General features: G+C 40.2%; 2 protein-coding genes across 4 annotated transcripts in view; one reads left to right on the top strand and one right to left on the bottom strand.

Annotated features, from left to right (window-relative positions):
- Positions 1-10,514, top strand: part of LOC120735147 (protocadherin-23-like) — a 27,675-nt gene extending 17,161 nt beyond the window's left edge. Inside the window, 1 exon segment of the mRNA XM_040034319.1 lies at positions 10,456-10,514. Within this exon segment, the coding sequence (XP_039890253.1) occupies positions 10,456-10,514 (59 nt within the window).
- An 8,157-nt stretch (positions 10,515-18,671) lies between these two features.
- The window catches only part of ikzf1 (IKAROS family zinc finger 1 (Ikaros)), a 33,349-nt gene continuing 32,415 nt past the window's right edge, over positions 18,672-19,605 (bottom strand). Inside the window, exon 9 of one of the 3 annotated variants that reach the window (XM_040034578.1) lies at positions 18,672-18,949. In XM_040034578.1, coding sequence (XP_039890512.1) covers positions 18,707-18,949 — 243 coding nt within the window. In that variant the 3' untranslated portion in view covers positions 18,672-18,706. The remainder of the gene's footprint in view (positions 18,950-19,605) is intronic. The other 2 variants (XM_040034580.1, XM_040034581.1) reach the window with 2 other exon arrangements.

Here is a 19,605-nt window from a genome sequence, read left to right as displayed (position 1 = left end):
AATATAGGAACGATACAAAGGAGCTGCTGACATCTAAAAACGACAGCAAGACTTATTGTGTCTTTCTCTTCACACCTCATCGACTATTTTTGCTGTGTGTGTTTGTCTGTTATGGCCTTCAAACAATAAAATAAGAGCAAAAAAAACACCAGCCATGGATATTTTCCCCCTTCCCCCTCGACAATTAATATCAGTTAACACCGCCCCGTTCAGATTTGTTCACACAAAAGAAAAAGAAAAAAAAACGTCATTAACGCTGTTTATTATTTGTCAGACCGGTTTCAGTTTTTCATACTTTGTAAATATCTATGTTGTATGGGAGCTTGAACTAAAATGTAAATATGTTTACTGTATTGTAATAATTATAATCCATTGGCTGTAACAGCATAGATGTGTCATGCAGATATCCTAATTCTGTGTAGGTATCTTGCACCATTGAACTGTTAGTGAATGAAGGCAAACAATAAAAGTGTGAAGCGTGCATTAGCAGATCAAAGTGGTGCCTGCTGTTTCCTGCTTTATGTGAGCTTCTGCTGTAGTTTATTATGCGCTTTTAGCCCCAAGAAACCACCCGTTTTACTGAGCGCACAATAAGATTTCTGATGTTTGGTGTCACTTCCTGTGATCTCCCGTGAACAGGTGGATAATTCATTTCAAGTTTATGTATGTATATGTATGTATGTGTATTAAGGACCGACACAGACAAAGAAGAATCAGACAATGAAGCAATGTCCTTTTTAAATGTTTATTATAAACAGGAAAAACAATTCAAGTATTGAGTCATGAAATAAAACATCAACCTCTGATCTGCTAATTGGGAAACAGAGGATGTCAGTGTATTTTTCAGTGCTAGTCCAAATTGAGTGAGATGACTTTACATTTGAATAGATTGGATTACAAGTTATATTGGTTTTAATTGAATGAGTTCAATTTGATAAATCAAGCCAAGTCACAACATATAAACTTGAAATATATGGTAAGATAAAGGTTGTGCAATATACAGAGAAAGCCCCAACAATCAAATGACCCCCTATGAGCAAGAACTTGGCAACAGTGGGAAGGAAAAACTCCATTTTCGGCAGAACCAGAATCAGGGAGGGGCCATCTGCCTCCACCGGTGGGGTAAGAAAATGAAACTAAACTATAGGAAGACAAAGAGGAAAGATGTTCAATGATATGTATGAAAACTTTCCGCTAGCCCTGACTAAAATATTGTTTTTGACAGGAAAAGTATTGTTTCATTCATGTTTATATCCACGAGGTGGAAGCAGGGAATAAAACAAACCAGATAACTAAAAATAAAGTATAACAATGAAATTTTCTCGATATGCTAAAATTCCCACTGAGACTGGATAAGTTATTCTAAAACTGGTCAAAATACAATTCTCTTCATGCACAGAAATCCCACCCAGTCCCAACAACCCAGGACGAATATTCCCTTGTGTGCTCTGGAGGCTGGACAGAAATTCCTCTTGCTGAGCGGGGTCCACGCCAGCCTTGTGTCAGGCAGACGAGGAGCCTCCTGTCCCAGTCTCGTCCGTCCACTGGGTCCATCACATCCCAGCCAGTTCGCATTCTGCATTGGAGTCCGTCGCTCGATACCACACGCGCTGGCTCCCTTCACGTCATCACCTGTAAGTAAAAACAAATAGGGAGCCAGAACCATCATCCCGGAAGCTGCCCTGGCTTATAGCCATGGCGACCCTACCAACACGGCTGCACCCAGTGAAAAAAATGAGACACTACGCACAAATGCAGGCAGTGGTATACTCTGCCATGATGTCACTCACACACATTGTCCCTACTGTCGCCGTTCCTGGCTGTCGGGACTGGGTCACCACATCACGCTGACCGGTCCTCCAGCGAGAGCCAGGCAGGCACCCCCCATGATCACGCAGCGGCTCCGTCTTTTTCCACCTGGCCTACATGCGTTCCTCTTCCAATCTAGGGCCTTCTCTCTTCCAGTGCTCAGCTTGCTTCCTTTTAATACGACCTTTAAACAGCTGAAAGGAAACCTCTGGACACACCCATGCCTCAACATGTGATCACTATCAGCTAATTTGTCCCCATTGCCAGCCAATCCACAGTGGCTTAAAACAATGTAAAATAACACACTGAAACAATGTGATACAAACAGAATAAAAATCATGCAAATAAAAACTACACTCACAAATAAAACACTAAAATCAGAAAAACCCCAATATAACGATGACTAAAAATTTCTACTGTTGTGAACACAGTTTCAGTCTTTGAATATTTTTCATTTCTTACAATCAGAATTCTCCAATAGACTTTTAGAAGAAAATTATTTTCTTTCATGCATCACCAACTGAACCTTTTATGTTAACGTCTCAATCTCCAGCCTAACCTCATGAATTTTGCTTAGCAAAGTACTTTTCAACTCTAATAATTAGTAAGATTATATTTCTATCATCTGTTGGTCGTCTGACCATGATAACTTCAATGAACATTATAACACAGGACTGATTGTCTCTAAAAATGGGCTCCTGCACGCTGCAGACATTTTTCCATCACAACTTATGGATGATGAAGGATTTTGATTAAAGCTGTGTGAAACATTACTGATAACCTCATGTGATGTTACATTAAGCCAATTTTCTATTAAAAGCAGGGACTTTTCTAACTGACCTCTGACCTTTGAGCAGTAGTGTGTACTGTATGCTTGTATGTAACTGTGTCTGACCTGGATTTTATCACCAGTTTCAAATAAGAATCTACTTTAAAGTCTGTCTTGTCAATACAAATGAAGTTAAACTTTAATCAAGGCTGATGGTAAACTGTCCCTAACAAGTCCACTTTATTGCGTGCTCATTGACTTTCTCCTATCAGAGCTGTTCAACAAGTCACTTGATACATGCTTTATTAATCTATCAACGCTTATCAGTGGCTCATGGTTGCTTAAAGCCTATGTCTGAACTTGAGCCAAGAGGCAGAGCATCATTCATCTTGCAGCAGCTCCAGGATGACAAACCTCCACTTTCTCTGCATCAAGAACAGCTCATAGCTTTTTTAAACAGTCTCTCCTGATAGTCGCTCATATCATCTGCAGAATCGAAGGGGTAGGGGGAAGGGGGGGATAACTACACCTAGCGGGGGGGGGGATAAGTGGACTAGGGGCGGGCTGGCAGAAGCGGGGTGAATGGGGGGGGCATAATGCTTCAGCGAATGACTCTTGGCACATTGGAAGAGAGAGCATGCGGGGGGCGGGGGGGGAGGGGGGTTCAAGGGGGGATCCAATCTATATACGAACAATAAAACTGACAGCATGCTAGAGATGAAATAGATAGAGAGCGTGGTTAGAGAGCAGCAGGCAAACTGATCACTGTAGAGGTATCAGTGTGTCGTATCTCAAGACATAGAAGCTAACACATAGGTTGATTAACCGAATTATATATCAAAATCACTATTAAATGCGTTAATTTCCGCACAAATCTAAACTGATTTTTATATAATAGAAATCTAAATTAGAATACCCATTTGATCATCAACCAGCTGTTGTGTTTCTTTACAATGTCTTACATGAAGCTACACATGAGAATCCTACTTTTCTCATAGAGGGGCATGGCATACAGCGTTTGCAGCAACTATAAACTACTTTTGTTATAACATCACGTATAAATAAGTGTCTGGAATTCACTCAGATGTCCTCTGATAAAATTTGAACAGGAAACCTAAGTTTCCTTTCAGTCACAACTCATTATGTAAGGGCTGCACATCCACATGCTAACCCTCACGTTGAATTTTAGCAGTGCAATCTTTGTCTTTTATCATATTCTTACAATCGAATTCCCAATAGACTTTTAGAAGAAATTATTCTTATCATGCATCACCAACTGAACCTTTTATGTTACGCCTCTCCCGCCTAACCTCGTGATTTTGCTAGCAAAGTACTTTTCAACTCTAATAAGAGTAAGTTAATTCTTATCATCTGTTATCGTCGACCGATAAACTTCAAGTGAACATATAACACAGGACTGAGTGTCTCTAAAAATGGGCTCCTGCACGCTTGCAGACATGTTTCCATCACAAATTATGGATGATGAAGGATTTGATTAAAGCTGTGAAACATTACTGATAACCTTCATGTGATGTTACATAAAGCCAATTTTCTATTAAAATCAGGGACTTTTCTAACTGACCTCTCTGACCTTTGAGCAGTAGTGTGTAATGTATGAGCTGGTATTGTACTGACTTGTGTCTGACCTGTGATGTTTCATCGCCAGTTTCAAATAAGAATCTACTAAAGTCTGTCTTTCCAATACAAATGAAGTTAAACTTTTCAAGGCTAGAGGGGATGGTAAAACTGTCCTAACAAGTCCACTTTAATTGCGTGCTCATTGACTTTCTCCTATCAGAGCTGTTCAGAACAAGTCCACTTTATACATGCTTATTAATCATCACGCTATCAGTGGCTCATGGTGGCTTAAAGCCTATGTCGGAACTTGAGCACAGAGGCAGAGCATATATTCATCTTGGCAGCAGCTCCAGGAGGACAAACTCCACTCCTGCATCAAGACAGCTCATAGCTTTTTAAACATCCTCTCCTGATAGTCTCATAGTCATCGCTACTATCAATAACTCATAACACTATCATTACAATGTAGACTACAGCTCAAACGTCTGAGGTGAGAGAATGTCTTCAGAATAGACCAAATTTGTGTCAGATTGAATCACAGCAATTTAGTAAAAATAATCAATAAATGCGTTAATATAACACTGATCACAAATCATGATGATTTTAATAGAAATATCTACAGAGGTGTTCGAGAGACCCATTTCAGCACATAATCCCTCCTGTGTTCAGTGTACTTGTCTTATCTAATGCAAGCTTAACACATGTAAAGCCTAACTATCACTTATCACACAAAACAGCTTTTAAAAGGTTTTTGCACAAACTGAAACTTTGTGGGGTGATTAAAGAAACAATAAATGTGTCTGGATGCAGCTCCAAGTGGTTTGTTTTCTACTCGGCTGGAAACCCAGTTTCATTTTCCTCGTAAGCGGGGCTGCCAAACACCCAGCTGCACAAAACCTTTCACGTTTTGTAACAGTTTCACTCTTTGAATATTTTCCATTTCTACAATAGAATTCGCCAATAGACTTTAGAAGAAATATAAATTTTCTTCCATGCATCACCAACTGAACCTTTTAATGTTAACGTTGCGAAATCCCCAGCCTAACCCATGAAGATTTGCGTAGGACAACGTCATCTTTTCAACTCGATAATTGAGTTAGACTTATATTTCTTATACATCGTGTGGGCTCTGACCTAGGAACTTCAATGAACAGTATAACACAGACTGATTGTCTTCTACAATAATGGCGCTCCTGCACGCTTGCAGACATTTTTCCGACCAATCTTATGGTGATGAAGGATTTGATTAAACGCTGTGAAAACTTACTGCTAACCTTCTGTGATGTACATTAAGCCAATTTTCTATATAAATCAGGGTTTCGTCTTAATAACTGACGCTCTGACATTTGAGCAGTAGTGTGGTACGTATGCTTGTACGTTAACTGGTCGACCGGATTTATCATTATAGCCAGTTTCAAATAAGAATCTACTTTAAAGTCTGTCTTTACAATACAATATGAAGTGTAAAAACTTATAATCCAAGGCTAGATGGTAAACTGTCCTAACAAGTCCACTTTTTGCTGCTCATGACTTTCTCGCCCATCAGAGCTGTTCAACACGTCCATTGTTACATTTTAGTATCATCTATCACGCTATCAGTGGGCTATCGGTTGCTTAAAGCTAGTCGAACTTGAGCAACAGAGGCAGAGCAATCATCATCTGATGGCAGGCAGCTCCAGATGACAACTCCATTATGCTGCTGCAGCAAGAAGCTCAAGCTTTTTAACAGTCTCTCCTGAGAGTCTCATATCATCTGCTCTAATCAATAACAATACACTAATCAGTACAAATGTTAGACTGAGACAAGACTCAAAAAAGTACAGGTGAGGGTGAGAACTCTGATATTAGAAAAAATTGAAATGAGTTAAAATACACCTTTATTTCGATAGAGTTCAGATGGATGCCTCGCATGACTAATGAGTAGATCTCCTCCAAAAAAATAACAGACTTTTAATTCACTCAACCCGCTTTCTAATAAAGAGGAAGCACTAATGTAACTCACCTCCTCAGTCGAGGTGCAGGGGTTACATGTTAGGTCTCCTTTTCCTTCCCCCCCTCTCTTACATTCAAACCCTCTCTTAGTTCACACTAGAACAGGCCGCCACACCATCATTTGGTTTAATATGAGTGGAACAACTAAACCGCACAGACTTTATTTGATCAGTTAGTTGAACCTTTTATTAATATGTGCAAAGAGCTGCAAACTAATATTTAAACATTGCAAATAATAAATACACAATCCAAAATAAAAACACCTCTGCAAATGAAGTGGAAACGTTTGCTCTGGCAGCGCTTCGCATCAACATGTATATGAGGTACATTGCACTTTCGAGACTTGATCTGTGCATAGGTGCATCTTTGATGTGCAGCTCAGAGATCCACAATCCAGCACACTCTGCAAACCTGCAATTTCCTGTCAGCCTGCACCTTAGTCTTTCTGAAAGACACACACACTGTTTAAACATCTGAATGCAATATCAATGCTGTAGATTATATTATTAATGCAATGGTAATGATGATGCTTATTAACATAGCAGCAAAAATAATTTCCCTGCTCTCCACACTCTCCTTCCACGCATTTCATACGACACAGCAGGCAGACTGCTGGTTGGTTGACCAGAGTTTTTCAATACCTTTCTGCATTAACACATCTCGAGAGGCGTAGGCGCCAAAAAGTGAATCCGAAGCCGAATGTAGCAGCTGCAGCACGGCACACAGAGCAAATATTTTCATGGGGTAGTATCAGAAATAAGACCTTTGAATATGTAGTCCCTTTAACTTCTTTCCTTCTATTAAACCATTCGTTCATTCTTTTTCCTGACGTCCTTCTAACCTTTTCACTGTGTTTTCTTTCCGTCTTTACAACAAGAGTGTAAAGTTAATAGCAGTAAATGTCAAGGCTTTCTGATTCTCAGTGAGATAGAGCGAGCTAGAGGAGCAGAGAGGGATGTGTTAAATGAGGGTTAACTACCACACTCATCCCAGAACAGACTGCATGTACAAATCAAGTTCTCTCCTTAGTTCGTTTTCATCCTCCTAGTCCTCCTCCTCCTCTCCTTGCAACCCTGTTAGTGAGTCAGTATTTTACTGATGCTTATGTGCATCTGGATAATGACACAAACTAGTGTTTGGTGCTTCACTTTTTAATAAACTAAAAGACAGAAATCAGATTATAGGATCTGTAGTGTTGTTTATTTATATTATGGTGCTTATCATTTGTGATATTTATTACTGTGTGCATACTTTATAAGGAGAGATAAAAGAAAAGAAAAAATCTCTTCCTTGCTGGTTCCATCGAAGAAGAAATGCTCAAGTAACTATGTAACACGTACGTAATCCAATTCCACAACACAGTGTGATGGGGAAATCAGCTGTGTTTTTCTGCCCATTTTATTTCGAATCTGGCGCCAACCGGTGAACCAGTCCCTGAATCAGTCACGTGGTACGGACTGCCCGCGAGGCCTCGAACGTCACTGCATACGTAATCAAAGCAAGCCTCCCCGAGATTACCCGACACACGATCCGACGCTTCGACACACAGGACACGTCACTACTTCTTTGCCTTTCTGCTAACTTTACTCATATTGGTTGATATTAAAAAGACTTGCTATTAATGATCAAGGCTTTTTTAATATCATGGATTAGGTGTTCTTTTTATTTATGCTTTTTCTGGGGTCTATGATGGATATTTTGGAATTAAAATTGCATAAATTAAGATCTGATTAAAAATATTAGTCTCACACGTTGCATTAATTTAATTCAAAAATGAGTCAGGTAGGTGTTAAGTAGAAATACACCAGAATAGTGAAATTAATCTTGCATTTATCGTCTAATCTTGATCACATGTTCAGCGCTCATCAAAAATATATTTGGAAAACAAAAATATTTGTGCTTATTATTTTGTGTATTTATTACAGAGGAAAAAACATGACACTCTTCCTCACCACTTCCATCCAACCATGTCTGTCAGGACTCATTTTAAGCTGCGTACAGGATGATTCAATCAGTGGACAGAACACACACGTGCATCTGCTCCAGTGGCAATGAATGAAAACATCTGGCTGTGTTACTATGCATACTGAAATAGGAAAATAAAATAAGATGAATGAGTTCAGCGCTCTGAGCTGGATGTCTTTCTGAAACACAACTCCCCTGCCTCTGGTCTTTATGTGAAATGTCTTTACTTGCTCAAATTTAATCTCGTAAAAATTGATCATAAAACTTAAGGAAGAGTGTCAAATTTTATTGTAATCTAGATCAAACTCATTTTAAATATGTTTCTATGTGCTGCGTGTGTTATTTGTTATTCAGATGTGAAGTTTAAAAAGGTTTGGCTAAGTCTTCATTTAACAAATGTTATTTCTGGAGTTTTGTTTGCTTGCTGCATCAGGTACTTCCCTGTGTATCTGGAGAGGATCAGAAGTCCCAGGTATACTGGTATTGGGGGTTGCAGCTGTAGGGTTGACTCTTTCTGAAGCCTCCAGCTGACTGTTTCCTCTCAGCTGTAAAAAGCTGATGATTTACAAAACAGACACCACATCATTTAAATAGATGAGGCTTAAAATAAGAGATACTTTACTCTCTGAACATTGTTCCTAGTTTCCATTCATCCATTTAGTTTACTCTGGTCTTAATCAAGATCTTAAGAAGAGATATTGTTAGAACCTAGAAAGAGGAGGAGTGTGTGTGTGTGTGTGTGTGTGTGTGTGTGTGTGTGTGTGTGTGTGTGTGTGTGTGTGTGTGTGTGTGTGTGTGTGTGTGTGTGTGTGTGTGTGCAAAAGAGAGAGCTTGAGAGAAGCTGAGCTTTATTCAAAGTGACTTGAAACAAACTGCAGCAATAAGGGCAAACTAGTGCAAAGTTATGTCTACGTGAGCGTTATTTGTATGCATTTGTACAGTTCGATAACTGTGAGAATACACTGATAGCATTTAGCTCTAGTAACAGGCATTTGTACCAGTCAGCATGAAAAATCAGGGGAAAGAACTAGTATGTAAACTGAAACTGTACGGTATATGTGTGTGTGTGCCTGTGTGTGTGTTTATTCAATTCAATTCAATTTTATTTATATAGCGCCAAATCTGTTTGCACTGAACATATCACTTTAATTCCTTTCAACTACTCACTCTTCTAATTGTTTAATTTATGGTTGAACACTTGAATTTATCAGAGAAACCTAGAACAGTCAGAGAAACCTAGAACAGACAAACATAACCTGAGTAAATGCAAAACATAGTGTTTAAATCATGATTTCATTTCATTTCAGGTGGATTATGTTTTTAAAGAAGATTGCTTTGGTGAAGTGATTTTTATTGGTCTTATTGGTCTTTTTTAACCAATCATGTGACCTGCCACTCCTTCTCTCTCCCTGTCTAAACTTCATTTTGAGTCAGCTTTGGTGTAGGTCTTTATTTATTTCTTTATGCTCGAGTGTATGAATAAATGAGTCAGTTTTTTGATGCAATTATTTGATGCTCAAAGCAGGTTTATTTAATTAATATCCAGTTTATTTCCAGTTAGTTCCGAATTCATCTTGAATTCAATTTTATTGATATAGCAGCAAATCACACCATCAGTCACTTCAAGGCTGTATGTATTATTGTAAGGTAGACCCTATAATAATACATACAGAGAACCCAACAATCATATGACCCCCTATGAGCAAGCACTTTGGCGACAGTGGGGAGGAAAAACTCCCTTTTAAAAGGAAGAAACCTCCAGCAGAACCAGGCTCAGGGAGGGGCGGCCATCTGCTGCGACCGGTTGGGGTGAGAGAAGGAAGACATTTGTTGTAGGTCTGATTGAAGGACTGATGTGATGGTAAGTTGACTGCTGCTCCGCTTTGAATATTGAGAGATAACTAATGGAATTTAAGCCAGACTGTGCCCAACTTTAAGACCATGTTCACTGGTTGTTTTTGTTGTTATTATTTTGGGGGGGTTTTTCACAAGAATTTCTAGCTCCCCTAGAATTTTGGCCACCCAAACAATCAGACGATTGCTGAGAAAGCACAAGGTTTTCTCCCCCTGTGCTATTCATGTCAGTGCAGGGGGCTCTCCTAGAGAGGCCAGGGTCAAAAAAGGGATGCTTCAGAACTTCCGAGGGTGTTATGTGCTGATTTGCATCCAAGGCCAACATCTGTTTGATTAGCCTTACAAATAATTGTTGGCCGTTTTCAGGTCCTCGCCTAACCTTCAGTAGTTTTTCGAGGTCATCGAGACGCTTAAGTTTTATATACCAAGTTTCCTTGGATTGATAATCTGTCTCGTATTGAAATTGTTCTTTGGTCTTAAATGTCCAGTGCTGTTCGTTGTAGTTATCTTCGATGAAGTAGCAATCAGTGTACACGCCAGAATCTAGAAGATGATCTGGTAGCTGACCCTGAGTTTCAATTATGAATCTCAAAACATCTTAATCGTCTTCCCCAGGATAGAGAGGCACCCCTGTAGCAAGCTCTACAGCTACCAGCCCCAGAGACCACATGTCAATTGCTTCATCACATGGAATGCCAAGCATAATCTCAGGTGCACAATAACCAATTGTCCCCACACGGTCACCAGGAATCAGTGCAGAAGAGGGACATGCGAGGCCAAAGTCTATAAGTTTGACTTTGACGGGAGACTCATGGCGGTTCACAACCATTATGTTGACAGGTTTGAGGTCAGCATGCACTATTCCCACAGAACCCAGGTGGAACAGAGCATTTGCGAGCTGATGCAAGATTGGCCTGAGTTCTCTTATTGGGGACCTTGGTTATTCCGGTCCCCTATGTAGTCCGACAGGCTTTGGTCGAGGAGTTCAAAATTTAAGCAAATACGCTCTCCATCGAGGAAATAGCCGTTCCACTCAACAATGTTGCACCTGTCTGGATCCAAGCGTCGCAGCTGCTCCAGGATAAAAATTTCCAGTTTGGCCTGTTGCAGAACTTCAGGGTCGCTCTTGTTGACTTTAATAGCCACAGTTTGGTTATTTGTTGTATCGCGACATCTGGTTACCAAACCGAAGCCTCCTTCTCCAAGGAAAGCCTCTACCACGTGGTGATCTCCCAAAATTGTCCCTTCCGTTATTTCAAGATCATCTTCAGAGGAAGATGGGTTGGCTGAGGTGTTGATGTGTCCTTTTTGAGGAAATTCAACTGAGCTTTGGAAACTGCAGTTGAATTTTTGCGATCCATGACTTTCCCAGCTTGAAGGCTGCTGAGAGAGCACAAGGTTTTCTCCCCCTGTGCTATTCATGTCAGTGCAGGGGGCTCTCCTTGAGAGGCCAGTGTCAAAAAAGGGATGCTTCAAAACCTCCGAGGGTGTTATGCGCCTATTTGCATCCAAGGCCAACATCTGTTTGATTAGCCTTACTAATAATTGTTGGCCATTTTCAGGTCCTCGCCTAACCTTCAGTAGTTCATCGAGGTCATCGAGACACTTAAGTTTTATCGATCGAGTTTCCTTGGATTGATAATCTGTCTCGTATTGAAATTGTTCTTTGGTCTTAAATGTCCAGCGCTGTTCGTTGTTGTTATCTTCGATGAAGTAGCAATCAGTGTGCAAGCCAGACTCTAGAAGATGATCTGGTAGCTGACCCTGAGTTTCAATTATGAATCTCAAAACATCATAATCGTCTTCCCCAGGATAGAGAGGCACCCCTGTAGCAAGCTCTACAGCTACCAGCCCCAGAGACCACATGTCAATTGCTTCATCACATGGAGTGCCAAGCATAATCTCAGGTGCACAATAACCAATTGTCCCCACAGCACCACCAGTAGTCACTGCAGAAGTGTTACATGCGATGCCAAAGTCTATAAGTTTGACTTTGATTAAGCATCATTAGGCGGAGGGTGGGGGGGCGGTTCCCTATTTTTACTGGGAGTTGGTAACTCTGCTAGTTAGGTATATGTAATTATTGATTAGGTTGTTTGATATTTCCAGTAAGTACTGTTTAAAATACCAGAATAGGGAGGATGGTGTAGGTTTAAGTTTATTAGATTGATACATATATACCAACAGGACAGCGTACATCACTGTCACAACAGCATTTGTTTTCATTCAGAGGCTTTATGCCTTTTCCTATAATTCCTGGTGGGCTGTTCTCTAGTCAAAATGCCCGGGCTGATTTTTTTGTCCCAGTCCAGTCCTGCTTGTTCATCAAAGTCAATCACTGAAAGAAAGAAAAAAGTTAACAGTCTCTTTGAATTTGCAGTGATGGTCATTGCTACTCCCCTCCAGTTGGAGGCGCTGTTGGACCAACAAACAGGGGTGGTTTTCAATGGAACGAGAGGATAGAGAGACCGTGTTTGACGCTTTTATAAGCTGTAAAAACGTGATGTGTCAGTGTGTGTGCTGTGTGTATATTTCTGTGGAGAGGAGAAAGAGTGTAAAAAGACTGGGTCCCGCTGTATTACTCAGGTTGCACTACAGCGTCTATTCACAGGCGCGATCCCACTACTGAGCGGCACGGGGGCTTTGACCTGCTCCGTTTCCGACCTGGGCCGGTGCACCCCTCCTTAGGCGACCTGGTGGTCCCGAGCTCCCCCAGGAGCACCATATCGATGCCGAACTTAGTGCGGACACCCGATCGGCATAGTCCGCTGCAGCTCAGAGCTCCTGAGCTCAAACGATCCGCCAGCCTCAGCCTCCCGGTAGCTTGGATTACAGGCGCGCGCCACCGCACCCGGCGAGAGGTGCTCTCGTTCATGCAGGCTTTAAGGTGTCTATGCGTGACGTCATCAGAGAAGGACGCTCTGCCCTCACGGCACCTGCTCATTTAAAATAACATTATTATTATTCCTGAAATTAAAAAAAAGCTAAAGGTAAAGATTAAATCTTAATGTTTCACATTACATATTCAATTTAATTTCATTATATAGCGCCACACTGTAACAACAAATGTCTCGAGGCGCTTCATATTGTAAGGTAAAGATGCTACAATAATAGAAGATTACAAGAAAATGGCATATTGTAATGTAATAAAAGTGCATTGAAAACACGATTCAATGTCACACCAACTTCAACCATTTTATTTTTCAAGGCTAAATCTTAATAGGACACGTCCACAGATCAAACTGAAAAACATTTTACAATACAACATTTAGTAAAGAAAAACAACAACAGTCTCCTTGAGCCGAGGAGCTTTTAATAAAACTGCTCTGTGCTGAGTCTGCTTAATGACAGGAGGGTTTGTATGAATGCAAAAACTTTCATATAAAACAACTCTATTACCAGTTTGCTTCGGGTACAGGGAGTGGCAGTTTGATTATCCAGTGTCTGTACTGAATGATGCTGCTTTAAGAGCTTGATGATTTGGTGGACTGACTCTATGTGATTAAGAAACTGAAATAATGTTGTGCATGTTTCTCATCTTATCTGCTTTGCAACAAATGGTTCTTTAAATCTTCTTTAACGACTCAGCCTTTGCCTCAGGTTTGATGACTAAAGTCTCCACTCTAAAACAGGTGGATTATATTAAAAATCTATGATTATTCACTCCAAATTATTCTTAAACACTATAACATCCAACTAATTAGGCTGCTTTTCAATGTAACATTGTGATGCTTATTATACTGAATTCAAGTGTGCAAATATAAAAATTTAAATAACATTTGCAAACTGCATATTCCTTTAATATTAATTACAAGGCACCGTATGCATGACACTATGATTGGGAGCTGAGCCGCCCTAAAAGTTTGAACCCAGAATCGTCCTTGCTTCTGACCTGCATTTGTAGTCATGTTCCCAGAGGAATGTGCCATTTTCATTCTATTTGGCTAATGTTTCCTCACTTTTAAGATATTTCTGTTTGATAGCACATAAAGCACTGCTACATCTTAGTCAACCCATTTAATCCCACCAACAATAACTGTTGCCGTTTTAACCCCTTATTACATCAAAGAAATGTAAACATATTGTGTGTAGGGGAAGTCTAAGGACTAAAATGCATGCACTTATCTTGCAGGGGAACATTTGGGATTAAATAGGTTAAGTAATGAATTACAGGCTCTGTTTGCTAGAGCTTTAGAACCTACTGTCTTTCAGATCACATAAGTGTAATACTGGGGGAGTATGTCCGTGCAGAGTTGTTTCATCAGTCACCTTTCTAATTGTTAATGTGGATTTTCCCTGCTTTGATTTATTTTCCTTTAGTTTGATGTTGTTTTCAGCCTGAGTTTTTCTTCAGTTGTGGCCAAACACATCAGCACTCTAAATATCCAGCACTGATCCACAGCTGTAAAGGAGAAAAGGAAATGAATTTAATGTGTTCTCAGCCAAACTTTACAATATCCTCAACAAAAAATATACAGTTAATATTATTTTATGTCCTATCTTGGATGGTTGGAAGCAGTAGACGACAGTCCAGTAATGACAATGGGCATCAGTTGTTGTTCATTTGAGATTATGGTAATTACACAAGAGTCAAATTTGAGGGCTTAAAGTAAAATCCAGACAAAAACAAGGCAGACTTTCAGTCTTTATGGCTGTTATCAGTCTGTGGAAGTCTTTAGTCCTTAGGTAGGATGAATAAAGTCAAAATGATGTTTGTACATGTGATGTGCACTGCAGTAAAATTTATTATGAAGTCAAGACAAGCAGTTTAAGTAAACGTGACTTAGTTTTCATACTCTCTTGATTTTTCCTTCTTTAAAAAAATATTTCAAAGAAAAAAAACGTCAATTCTGTTCGTTTGGACAGATGTGCAACAATCCATCTACATCCATCCATTTCGTTTAGCCAATTTAAGCTTGTAGAAAGAAGAAAAAACGCATTGGTGAACCGTTTCTGTAGTTACAGTGAGTGATGTAATTGCTACTCTTCTCCAGGTGGAGGCGCTGTGGAACTAACAAACAGCAGTGTTTTAATGGAAAGAACGGAGAGAGAAAATGTGTTGACGGTGTTATAAGCTGTGAAAAACGTGATGTATGAGGTTGTGTCCTGTGTGGATTTTTCTGTGGAGAGGAGAAAGAGTGTAAAAAGACTGGGTCCCGCTGTATTACTCAGGCTGCACTACAGCGTCTATTCACAGGCGCGATCCCACTACTGAGCGGCACGGGGGATTTGACCTGCTCCGTTTCCGACCTGGGCCGGTGCACCCCTCCTTAGGCGACCTGGTGGTCCCGAGCTCTCCCAGGAGGACCATATCGATACCGAACTTAGTGCGGACACCCGATCGGCATAGTCCGCTGCAGCTCAGAGCTCCTGAGCTCAAACGATCCGCCAGCCTCAGCCTCCCGATAGCTTGGATTACAGGCGCGCGCCACCACACCCGGCGAGAGGTTCTCTTGTTCATGCAGGCTTTAAGGTGCCTACACACGTGACGTCATCAGAGAGGGACGCTCTGCCCTAGCGGCACCTGCTCATTTAAAAATAACATTATTATTATTCCAGAAATAAAAAAAAAGCTAAAGGTAAAGATTAAATCTTAATGTTTCACATTACATATTCAATTTAATTTCATTATATAGCGCCACACTGTAACAACAAATGTCTCGAGGCGCTTCATACTGTAAGGTAAAGATGCTACAATAATAGAAGATTACAAGAAAATGACATATTGTAATGTAATAAAAGTGCATTGAAAACACGATTCAAAGTCACACCAACTTCAACCATTTTATTTTTCAAGGCTAAATCTTAATAGGACACGTCCACAGATCAAACTGAAAAACATTTTACAATACAACATTTAGTAAAGAAAAACAACAACAGTCTCCTTGAGCTGAGGAGTTGTTAATAAAACTGCTCTGTGCTGAGTCTGCTTAATGACAGGAGGGTTTGTATGAATGCAAAAACCTTCATATAAAACAACTCTATTACCAGTTTGCTTCGGGTACAGGGAGTGGCAGTTTGATTATCCAGTGTCTGTACTCAATGATGCTGCTTTAAGAGCTTGATGATTTGGTGGACTGACTCTATGTGATTAAGAAACTGAAATAATGTTGTGCATGTTTCTCATCTTATCTGCTTTGCAACAAATGGTTCCTTAAAACTTCTTTAACGACTCAGCCTTTGCCTCAGGTTTGATGACTAAAATAGGTGGATTATATTAAAATCTATGATTATTCACTCCAAAATATTCTTAGACACAATAATAGATCATCCAACTAATTAGGCTGCTTTTCAATGTAACATTGTGGTGTTTAATATACTGAATTGAGGTTTGCAAATTTTAAAAGTTTAAATTACACTTTTAAACAGCATATTCCATTAATATTAATTACAAGGCACTGTATGCATGACACTATGATTTAACAGCTGAGCCCCCCTAAAGGTTTGAACCCAGAGTGGCCCCTGCTTCTGATCTTCATTTCTAGTCATGTAGAGGAATGTGCCATATTCATTCTATTTGGCTAATGTTTCCTCACTTTTAAGATATTTCTGTTTGATAGCCCATAAAGCCCTGCTACATCTTAGTTAAATAGCAGACAAAATTATTGTAATGTAATAAAAGTGGATTGAAAATAAGATTCAAAGTCACACCAAGTTCAACTATTTTACTTTTCAAGGCTAAATCTTTATAGGACACGTCCACACGTCTTTATATAGAGTGCTGAGGATTTTTCCAGTGTTTTAAAAAAATTAGTTCAAAGAGGAACAAAGTCCCATTCCATTATTTTGGACAAATGTGTAAAAATCCATCCACATCCATCCATTTCTCTTAGCCAGCTAAAGTTGTAGCCTATCACAGTTGTAGTTTCTCATATTTAATTGCATTACCTATTACTTGTGGTGAGTGCTTACCTATTTGAAGTGCATTTCAAATATTTTTTTCTATGAGCAGAAAAAAACACAACATACATTCAAGCTGTTGTTCTGTGCTGTTTACAGTCCAGCATTTTGATTTTATTTAGTAAATTAATATCTTTCAAATCTTCAGACATCAGTTTGCCTGCAACAGGCATTACAGGTTCTCTTATACTCCTGATGCACTGTAGCATTAAACTGTAAACCACAGGGAGACTGTGGATATTACAACTGCCAAGCAAAAGATTACACATTGAAGCTGTGGATGACATAATAGCTGAAAGTATTCATGCTTCATTTATTTAAAAAAGAGAAAGTAGAGCTTTGCTTTAGGCTGCTTTTGTTTATTTTTATGTTCATTGAATACAGTCACCGAAGAAAGAAAAATGTTTATTTGTATAATTTTTACAGTTATTATGAATTATTATTAAAAATTATTATTAGTGAAGTTGCAATGTGTTGGTAATTTCTTCTTCCTCAAGTTGGAGGCGCTGTGGGACCAACAAACAGCAGTGTTTTTCAATGGAAAGAAAGGAGAGAGTAGCCGTGTTGACGGTGTTATAAGCTGTACAAAACGTGATGTGTCAGTGTGTGTGCTGTGTGTATATTTCTGTGGAGAGGAGAAAGAGTATAAAAAGACTGGGTCCCGCTGTATTACTCAGGCTGCACTACAGCGTCTATTCACAGGCGCGATCCCACTACTGAGCGGCACGGGGGCTTTGACCTGCTCCGTTTCCGACCTGGGCCGGTGCACCCCTCTTTAGGCGACCTGGTGGTCCTGAGCTCCCCCAGGAGCACCATATCGATGCCGAACTTAGTGCGGACACCCGATCGGCATAGTCCGCTGCAGCTCAGAGCTCCTGAGCTCAAACGATCCGCCAGCCTCAGCCTCCCGGTAGCTGAGATTACAGGCGCGCGCCACCGCACCCGGCGAGAAGCTCCCTCATTCATGCAGACTTTAAGGTGCTACATGTGACGTCATCAGAGAGGGACGCTCTGTCCTAGCGGCACCTGCTCATTTAAAATAACATTATTCCAGAAATAAAAAAAAGGGTAAAGATTAAATCTTCATGTTTCACATTACATATTCAATTTAATTTCATTATATAGCGCCACACTGTAACAACAAATGTCTTGAGGCGCTTCATGTTCTAAGGTAAACATGCTACAATAATAGAAGATTACAAGAAAATGACATATTGTAATGTAATAAAAGTGCATTGAAAACACGATTCAAAGTCACACCAACTTCAACCATTTTATTTTTCAAGGCTAAATCTTAATAGGACACGTCCACAGATCAAACTGAAAAACATTTTCCCCTCCAAATAACTTTGTCTTCCTGACCTTTGTCAGCTCCAGTTTCTAAAATCATTCAGTACTGGTTATCTTGACACATAATCCACAACTCCACTTATTACACTTTGCTTGCAGCAATCATTTTACACTACAACATTTAGTAAAGAAAAACAACAACAGTCTCCTTGAGCTGAGGAGTTGTTAATAAAACTGCTCTGTGCTGAGTCTGCTTAATGACAGGAGGGTTTGTATGAATGCAAAAACCTTCATATAAAACAACTCTATTACCAGTTTGCTTCGGGTGCAGGGAGTGGCAGTTTGATTATCCAGTGTCTGTACTGAATGATGCTACTTTAAGTGCTTGATGATTTGGTGGACTGCCTCTATGTGATCACCACGTCTCATCTGCTTTTAAACCCCAAAGCACGCTGGACCCCCGACAGAAGCAGAGTAACATAGTGTACGCTGCTAAGTGTAAAAAGACTGGGTCCCGCTGTATTACTCAGGCTGCACTACAGCGTCTATTCACAGGCGCGATCCCACTACTGAGCGGCACGGGGGCTTTGACCTGCTCCGTTTCCGACCTGGGCCGGTGCACCCCTCTTTAGGCGACCTGGTGGTCCTGAGCTCCCCCAGGAGCACCATATCGATGCCGAACTTAGTGCGGACACCCGATCGGCATAGTCCGCTGCAGCTCAGAGCTCCTGAGCTCAAACGATCCGCCAGCCTCAGCCTCCCGATAGCTTGGATTACAGGCGCGCGCCACCGCACCCGGCAAGAGGTGCTCTCGTTCATGCAGGCTTTAAGGTGCCTACACGTGACGTCATCTGGAACCAGTTTAGAAAGCCGTTAACAACATTATCTTTCAGCAATACTGACCTGACATTAGTGACAGTAAAAACGCCACAGGTTAACACGTTTAACACTAAATAAAGTGTTTTTTTGTGTTCCCCCTCACAACGTCATTCAGTTACTGAAGAATAAACCTGTAATTATGGAAATTTTTTCTTTTTTAGTGGAAACTGCTGAAAAGCAGCTTATGAGTCACATACAGTGCTTCGTGGTCAAAGCTGTCTCTAGTGTTACTGCTGTTTCGGTAAGCAATACCATTTTTATAATAACGGTAAAAGATCACACACATAAATTTGTGATGTTTTAATATTGCTTTTAATAGGGGAATCAATCAGTCATCTGTGAGCCTGTGGCAGAGTGCACAATTGGGGTTTGTTGTGTAATTTTGTTGAGATGACTGTGCAGGAAGAAGACCCAGATGAAACAGGTAGAGATTCAAAACACACGCAATGATGTCATTGTGATTCTGATGTTACTCTTTTACTTTTACATACACAATCCATACAAGTAATCCTCTCCACACCTCGCTCTGACGACATTACTTATGTGACAAGTCTTTTTTGTATATCTGA

This window comes from Simochromis diagramma, unplaced genomic scaffold (genome assembly GCF_900408965.1).
Source record: "Simochromis diagramma unplaced genomic scaffold, fSimDia1.1 OVJJ01000481.1, whole genome shotgun sequence".
Classification (NCBI taxonomy): Eukaryota; Metazoa; Chordata; class Actinopteri; order Cichliformes; family Cichlidae; genus Simochromis; species Simochromis diagramma.
This window is presented reverse-complemented; position numbering and strand designations above follow the sequence as displayed.